Source organism: Chanodichthys erythropterus, chromosome 11 (assembly GCF_024489055.1).
Source record: "Chanodichthys erythropterus isolate Z2021 chromosome 11, ASM2448905v1, whole genome shotgun sequence".
Classification (NCBI taxonomy): Eukaryota; Metazoa; Chordata; class Actinopteri; order Cypriniformes; family Xenocyprididae; genus Chanodichthys; species Chanodichthys erythropterus.
Genome location: NC_090231.1, coordinates 2733097 through 2742049, shown reverse-complemented (window position 1 = coordinate 2742049; position 8953 = coordinate 2733097). Strand labels below are relative to the sequence as shown.

The 8953-nt window shown below is 36.8% G+C and overlaps 1 protein-coding gene across 1 annotated transcript; it reads right to left on the bottom strand.

The window, feature by feature from the left end:
- Window positions 1-1068: 1068 nt before the first annotated feature.
- On the bottom strand, window positions 1069-5717 carry LOC137030203 (uncharacterized). Its single transcript, XM_067400385.1, has 2 exons — window positions 5686-5717; window positions 1069-2665 (listed from the first exon to the last, which is right to left on the bottom strand). The coding sequence occupies exons 1-2, from the start codon at window positions 5715-5717 to the stop codon at window positions 1069-1071; spliced, it is 1629 nt and encodes a 542-aa protein (XP_067256486.1).
- Window positions 5718-8953: the final 3236 nt, after the last annotated feature.

The window sequence follows — 8953 nt, the reverse complement described above, 5'->3', positions numbered from 1 at the left end:
CGAAACCATCACAAACCCTGAATAGATGACACACAAGAATCTGAGAAACAATAAAGTGTATTTTATGGACAAATAAATACACTGCAGACATAAACCATAAACCGCAGCAGTATCAGCCATTTTCTGCTGTACTATTCCATGCAACAAAATAACAAAGAATATGCATGAAAATCACATACCTGAGAAACAATAAAGTGTATTTTATGGACAAATAAATACACTGCAGACATAAACCATAAACTGAAACAAGAAAAACATAAAATGAACAAACTCTGTATACACTTTTATCACATTTTTTTTTTACAGTAATCAGGACAGAAAAGAAACACACATACCCGCAGCAGTATCAGCCATTTTCTAATGAACTATGGTACCACCATGACATGCTCATGCTTATAACCAGAGAGTAGGCAGTTTTTTGTGGCTGTTCAAACACATTCGTTTTCGACTGGAAGTGATCGAAAGTGGACAAGCTCAAAATGTTTTACACCCCATTTACACTGATCAACCAAAATGCATTGTAATGCCGGCTGTAAACAGGCCTTATATAGACATAATTAAGAACATAAAGCCCTAATATTACTTCAGATAAAGACTGTCTTTTAAAAGCATATGTCATGGATCTGGTCTTTCTTCTTCACTTTCCATTGTAGTTTGCCATATGTTTACACATAGGAGTATTCCTGAGATCTGATGAACACCAACTCAATATCTGGCCGTACTCATGAACCCCAAAAGAATGAATAAACACAAATGTTGGTTGATGTAAATCTTTTTTACTGTTGAATTAAGTAAAACATCCTCTAAATGGTTGTATTTCATTGCAGGCATAACTCACACACAGCACTACTCATGGAAACTGCTGTGTTGCGTCATCTTCTGTCGAACTAAACATTTCTGTAGTCCACACACAAACCACATGAGGGCACCACTGCAACATGGAATTAACAACTACTGCTGAATTCAGAAGAATTCACAATAAAACTAATTAAAATCATAACTTTGTTACACATGCAGTATTTCACAATTCATTTTCATTGATTCATCTCTTGTCTTCTCTGAATTTGTTCACTGCCCACCAAAGAAATCCCCCAATTTTGCTAGACCAGCTCTCAGATAACTCAGAGCATCTTTATTTGCTTCTTCAGCTACAGATTTTCTCCTCATTTCCTCCAGCTCTCGGACCCAGACTTCTTTCCCAGCCTCCCTCACTCTGGGGATGAAGAAGTCCAGAGGCTGAAGAGTGAAGGCCGAGTCTGGCTTTAATGCGATCTGAGACAGATGCTTGATGGTCTTGTAAGCTTTGAACAGAAGAATTGACTTTTGGTGCTCAATCACTTGCAGATCTTCATCAAGATAATCCATTACAACTGAAAACCTCTTGGACAGTCTTTGAGCTTTTTCATATTCCTTTTTTATGGAGTCATATTCCAACTGCTTGCTTGAGGTGCTCATGACATATTTCTTGTTTTCTTTGATGTGTTTGCTGTGGTGACACTTCCCTGTGCACACGGTGCAAAAGCCATCTTTCATGACTTCACATTTGCTGGGATTTGAACCCCACCAGCAGTCAATCTCATGGCAGTTTTCCTCACAGAAGGTGCAGATCGTCGCCTTCCTGCTCTTCCATGACTTGCTTTCAATGGGAATCTTCTCTTTGACTGTTTCTTTGATGTTAATGGTAAAGTTTTTACACTCCTTAATCTTATCCTTGTTTTCTCTCATTGCCTGTTGGATCTGAATTTTCTCAGCCTTTTTCAGCTCTTTCTCTTGAATTCGCAGCTGTAAGTTGGACATGGACGCTTCTAATCGAATGCGCTCTATCAGGACATCTGAAGTCATCTCTAAACTTCTTCTGTTCTTTTCATCCAGAGACTGAAGGAAGTCCTTCATACCATCCATGCTGTCTTCCCATGCGTCTCTTTGAGCACGGACGTAACGTTCCCCAGTGTGACGGGCTTCAGCCTGTCGATTGTTGAATAAGAAATGAACGGGTTGGCCTGTTTTGTCTCGTCTGCAGGGGATTTTAGCTTTTTTAATGGCGCCGAGGACATTTTTGGGTGGCAGACCATCAGAGTGTGTGATTAAAAACACAATGTTGTTCACTATGTCTTTTCCAAACAAAGACAGAATTGAACTGATAATATAATGCTGTCTGTCTGAGAGACGATTCTTAGACGCTTGAGTCACAAAACACACAGCATCGACTTCACAAACTCCATCATTGTTCTGAAACAGCATAGATAAATTCTCAGCAACTTCCAGATCTTTCTCCAGTCCTCTAGTGTCTCCGTATCCTGGAGTATCGATAATAGTGAGAGACATGCGACTCTTTATAGGACAGACCTCATACATGGTGATTTCAGATGTTTGTGATTCTGATTGGTCTCTGGCTGCTTCTTCTGTGATTTCATACCATTCTTCATTCTCAAACTTCACTCCCATTAAGTAGTTGACCATGGTGTTGATAATGGTGGTCTTCCCAACGCCAGTTTCTCCCACCAACAGAACAATTTTGTTTGCTTTTCTTGTGTCTTTTTTCCCAAAAGTCCATTTTTTGACTTTTCCATGATCATCAAGCACTTTTCTCTCTGTATGAAGACGGTATCGTTTCGGAGGACCTTGATGAATCAGAGTTGGTCTTCGTGGTGGAAGACTTGGCTTTCTGCAGATGGAGGAAAATATTTCTCAGAATGTTTTTGTAGCAAGAATTTTAAATTAAATACCCATTAAAAACTGTAAAAAAGTAAATTTGTACTTTTTAGCATGAACATAATAATGTAATTTGTAGAAACTGTTATAAACCAGGAATTCCCATTGAATAGAGTTAACATGTAGAAGATCAACATTTAACACCAGCCATAAAGCCTTAATACAACATTCACATTTTTGTTTAAACACCCAATTATTCTTATATTCTGAATCAAGCAAGTAAGGACATTCTCTTACATACTGCAGCGCAGACTGGTGTTACGGCGTAATTCCATTGTTGCTGAATTTAAAGGTATAGGTCACCCAAAAATGCGAATTCTGTTTTCATTTACTCTCCCTCGTGTCGTTCCAAACCTGTATGACTCAATTTTTCTCTGTGAAACACAAAATAAGATATTTTGAGGAACATTGTAAAACAAACAACATTGGACCCTTTGACTTTAATTATATGGACAAAAAACAAACATTTCTCAAAATAAATTCTGAGCTTCTTGAAAATTGCTTCCTTTCTTAATCTGCTTTTATGCAATAGTCCATGCATTGCATAAATGTTTAAAAGATTCAGTTACTAGCAAAATTCACTCAGTTTGATCAAGGAAGTGAATAATAAAACACTTACACTGTTGCTGATTTTGTCTGTTGATATAAAGCTCCTTAAAAGTAAAGAATATATGATTTAGCATTCTGTATAAGGGTATTTTGAACACACTTCTTCTGTTTTCAAAGCTCTGGAAATTCAGTTGATATTTTTCACAATTTTCATATATACACACACAACAAAATTAAGAATGATATAGTTTCCTTGTTTTAGACAGCATTTATTTATAATACTTACACCATTCGAGACCGTATTGTTGTGGAGATTTCAAAGCAAACCTCATTGTGAGTCAGTCTGAGAAAAAGACGTCTCTCCTGCTCTAGTATTTCCAGTAATACCAGTTCATTTTCAGTTTGTCATGATTGAAAGGAGCATGAGACAACTGAAAACAAAGCAACGTTAGTTTAAAATGCAGTGAACTGATTTGTAACAACTAATTCAACAGTTAGACTTCTTTTCACAAGCCAAAATTTTCTTTGTTTGACAATATTACCAGTTTTGTTTCCAATATGGCAATAAAAACCTTTTTTGTTGTTTTAATCAGCGAAAAGTGGTGTGCGAATGTAGTTTTATGCATGTATTAAGTAATTAATTATTATTTAAAAAAGATGAATTAAACAGACTGGAAATACCTGTGCACTGCATGGTTTGAACACACACCATCCAGCCAAACAGAATCCTACAGACATGGTTATAAATGCAGATATATATATATATTTTTTTTTTCAAAGCATTTCATTATTTTTTTAATTGAAAATATAATAATGTTAGAAGAATGAATCAGTCAATGTAGTGAAGTGTTTGAAACTGTGTGGCTGAGCTTGAAATAACATATTAACATACTACTATTGGTTTTTCCTACATGGTTTTATATGGTAGAAATGAGAGTAGCTAGTAAATAATTCTGAAATCAGCCTGTTTTGGTGGTTTCGTCTTTCAGAGTGTGACGTCATTTGCACCTCTAGCGTCATTACTCATAAAGTCAGCTGTTTCTGGTTAGTGGAATTTTGAGTATGTTTTCCTTGTTGCTTCTTCATTGTTTCAGACTGCTCTGCGTATGCATTTTAATTTCTCCCATTTTGCTCTGTGATTTTAATTATCTTCATTCAAACAATCTTGTTGTTGATCTCAGATCGCAAGATTGATCTTTTTAGTTTAAGCGACAAGAGATGTGAACCCTCTTAACTACAGTATAATTGTGGCATGAAATAAACATGAATGAAACTCAGAAGGAATGTTAAAAGAGACAACATACGGAAACGTATCAGTGCTCGAGTGAAGGGGGAGATTCTGGAATCCACTACTTCCCCTTCAGATATCTTTTGAGTTATTTATGATCATGAGTGATTTATGATAAGAAGAGGACATCTCTCATGTTCTGGGATTTCCAGGAATGTCAATCAGTATGTCACGCATTTTAAAGGAATTCTCGGCTGTAATTTATTTGTTTTAGAGGAACTGTTTGTGCAGGTCTGTGAAACGATGCACAGCTGAATTAAAATGACTTAAAAAAACAATTACATTCTAAATCAACATTAAACTACTCGGTAACACTTTAGATTACAGCCCGGAAAGTACTGCGTAATTACAACAAATTTACAGCGTAACTTTTGTAAGGGTGGAACTCCTACAGCGGTTCAGACTGTAAGGTTTGCCGAGCGACTAAAGAAACTTTATCAGTAAGATGTTAGAAAACTGTACATTTCTTGTCTATTACCACCCACTGCAACTTATACCAACGACGGAAATAAGCGCAGTTACAATAGCAAAATATGTGGGAGAGCGTTGCTATAGTGTGACAATATTGTATTGCAATAGGGAGCACATTAATGTTAATACTAAAACAAAAATAGTTAGCACATCATTTGTAATTGAAAGGGTTTAATGACAATATCTGATTATGGTTACACTTAAAATAATTACAAAATAGATGTATGAGATAATAAAATCATATACCATTAATCGTACCCAGCATGTATGAAAAAGTTACCTGAGAGAGAGAAAGAGAAATAGAGAAAGAGAGAGTGAAAGAGGAAGAGGGCAAGAGAGTGCCCGAGATCCAAGAAAGAAGAGCCTAGAAAAGAGCCCAGAGCAACAGTTAAAATCTTCTTTTATCCCTTCCTTGACCATGTGACTGAAACTCAAATGTGAGACATTCAAACTGACCAATCAGAAGATTTAAACTTCCCCCCACTGTACTAAAGGTGTGACCATTTGTAGACCCCCGATGTACATACATCTTGGCCTACAGGGCTTGATCACTATCAACACCTTTGAGCCTTCCAAATGGCCCTTGGCAAGAGAGAGGGGTGTGAAACAGTAAAGCAAATGTCTTTGTTCATTTTAAAATATCTTTAGATATTTTCAATTCTTACAGTCCCTCCTTGGCACCGTTGGCCACACTCATGTGTCAAAAGGTGGCACAATCCATGAAGACATGCTTTCTGTTGTGTGTAGATGTCAACTTCAGACTTCTTGTCCAGACTTGTTGCAATAGCAGTCGGTCAGTCTTCAGTCTTTGTTCTCCTTTCAGTCCTGCATGAGAAGGTCCATCAAATGGTGTTGCACCATTCATAGATATGCAAATCGTCCATCGAACACTTCACACCTCCACAAGAATCAGGTACTGATAATGGCAGAACTCAGTTGTCCCTCCTTTGAGACAAGACACAGGATTTGAACTTTGGCAGCAGGGACCCTGTGATTTAAAAGAACATATAACACAACAAACAGCAAAAGCATACATATGGCATTTGTCATTGGTCAGAGGTTTGATGTGGTCAGATTAAATTTGTCTCTGGCAATAAGCCCTTAAATCGATGTACTTGATAAAGTGGTCATGGCGAGAATAAAAGAAGATCTTACAAGCTCTTACATTGTTTCTGGAAACATTGAAATAAATTGCATAATAACAAAACAACAAATGTTGGTTTAAAACACCCCATTTCATGAAGAGTATCAGCAAAATATTCAGTGTAACCAAATGCAGAGATTCAAGTGAATAAATGTCCAAAAACATTGTTACAAGTCAATTGGACAAAATACAAAGAAACAAATGAAATAAGCTTCAAAATTGTTTCAAATGCATTTATGATAATACACCTTTTGTGCTTAGGTAGAATGAGAAATACTAACATACATTTTGATATTTAACTTGGTGAGACAAATAACAAAGTGATTTAGTAAATCCAAAGTAAAAAACAACAACAACAACTGGATGAAATTCACAGTTATAGTGCAGTCTAGACTTAAAGACTTAAAAACAAAAACATTATATGCATACATTTTGTGAGGCATATGTAGATGTCGATTTGACTTTGTGTGTGAAGATCAAATCTATGTGGCTGCATTTAGCTGTGGCTATGTGTAAATTCAATCATGCTCCAAACAAAGGTGAGGGAGTTTTACAATTGTGATGCAAATTTGGTCCTGTTGTAACAGGGAGCCAGCTTGAAGATGTGAGTATGAGGTGTGATTTGGCTCAAAATCCTTCTACACCAATGTTTTCATTAAGGAGCATGATAAAGTGCAAAGTTCAGAGTTTCTGAATCCTGTTGTGAGGAAAGCATTTTCATGGTTAATACAATTGTGAATCACACTGTAGCCACATGGCAATTCTGTGCTCCTGTACATGGTTTTACTCTAGCTATATGGAAAATAGCAGAGTTTTCCATTTAGGAAGCAAACAAATTCTACATAGTCACACATGCAACTAGAAATTGCTACACAATTCCAGTGCTACACTTATTATTCCAATTAACACAAGATACATGGTCTAGAATGGATAACATCTACAACCTTTAACCTAAGTGTTTAATCCAACACTTACAGTAAAGCAATCATGTGTTTTAAAGAATAAACTCAGCTAGTCTATGTGTACATATAGTATCACAAACAACTTTAATGTGTGTTCGATGCGCACAATGTGTTTAGCACAATCACAGATTTGGAAATACAAACAGGATCATTGCTATTGGGCTGCTAATCCACTAGCAAGTGAAGTCAATAGTTGGAGGCCTTGCATGAACAATGCAGTTAACTCACTTAGAGTTTTACCTGCAAATGAGCGTTTATCTTTGCTCTTAGAATGTGGTTTCCTATTTTTCTGAAAATAAGGTGGAGGTCTACCCCTACCCAATGACCAGCATTTTTCCTCTGTATGGCCTATTTTCTGACAGGAACTGCAAAACCTGTTCTCTTTGCCACAGGGTTGTTTGCTGTGTTCTCCTGGAGTTTGAGGATTTCCATGACTCTCTAATACTTGAACACCATGCGTTCTGGTACATGACTCTGCGCTATTCCGGTGCTGCATCACCTTAAGAACTGAAATAGGCAAACTTTCTTGAGCAGTGGCCTCTGAACAAAACATTCCAGATTCATCAGAGCAATTCACCTCATCTAAGAAGGGAACATGCTTTTTAGCCCCAACGCTGTTAAGCATTTTGGGAGACTTTTGAGCATTTAGCTTAGCTTTGAGATCTGCAATGGTCTCTTTGTGTTTTTTACACTTTTCAGTCAGAACTAATTGTTCAGCTAGTAAATTATCTAGCTGTGTTTGAAGATCCTGAATCTTTGCCTCACACTTTTGTACCTCTGCATTTTTAGAATGCACTTCTTCACATTTAGCATCTATACTTGAAAATAGATGTGTGGTCACATCACGCAGCTGTGCACAACTTATGAAGTTTAAAGCCTCAATTATTTCACCACGTTTTGATTTCTTTTGGTGTTTGCCAATTATGTCCCACCATTTGAGCATTTCATCATCTGAACATTTAATCCCAATGTATTGTTTCTTGAGTTTGCACAAGGTAGGCTCAACTTTTTTGCTCCATAAAGCAAACAATACTTCACTCTTTCCAGAAATTTTCCCTTCCATCCCTGAGGAGATCTGAATATCATACCATTAAACAATTAAAACAGACTTACCCATTCCTTGGTGAGAAGGTCAGCTTTAATCCATTCACAAGCTCAACTGTGAAAAAATGTCCTCATTCTGATGAGCGATCAAAGTAGATTTCAGAAAACTCACTGCAAGGGATCCCAGGTTTCGGCACCATCTCTAAGGGTGGAACTCCTACAGCGGTTCAGACTGTAAGGTTTGCCGAGCGACTAAAGAAACTTTATCAGTAAGATGTTAGAAAACTGTACATTTCTTGTCTATTACCACCCACTGCAACTTATACCAACGACGGAAATAAGCGCAGTTACAGTAGCTTAATATGTCTATATAGAGTGACAATATTGTATTGCAATAGGGAGCACATTAATGTTAATACTAAAACAAAAATAGTTAGCACATCATTTGTAATTGAAAGGGTTTAATGACAATATCTGATTATGGTTACACTTAAAATAATTACAAAATAGATGTATGAGATAATAAAATCATATACCATTAATCGTACCCAGCATGTATGAAAAAGTTACCTGAGAGAGAGAAAGAGAAATAGAGAAAGAGAGAGTGAAAGAGGAAGAGGGCAAGAGAGTGCCCGAGATCCAAGAAAGAAGAGCCTAGAAAAGAGCCCAGAGCAACAGTTAAAATCTTCTTTTATCCCTTCCTTGACCATGTGACTGAAACTCAAATGTGAGACATTCAAACTGACCAATCAGAAGATTTAAACTTCCCCCCACTGTACTAAA

Bases quoted from the DNA above. Each gene is read 5' to 3' on its own strand.
- LOC137030203 (XM_067400385.1), bottom strand. From the start codon at position 5,717: ATGAGTGTGGCCAACGGTGCCAAGGAGGGACT. The intron at 2,666-5,685 runs GTAAGAATTGAA...CTCCATCTGCAG, and splicing joins AACGGTGCCAAGGAGGGACT to AAAGCCAAGTCTTCCACCAC.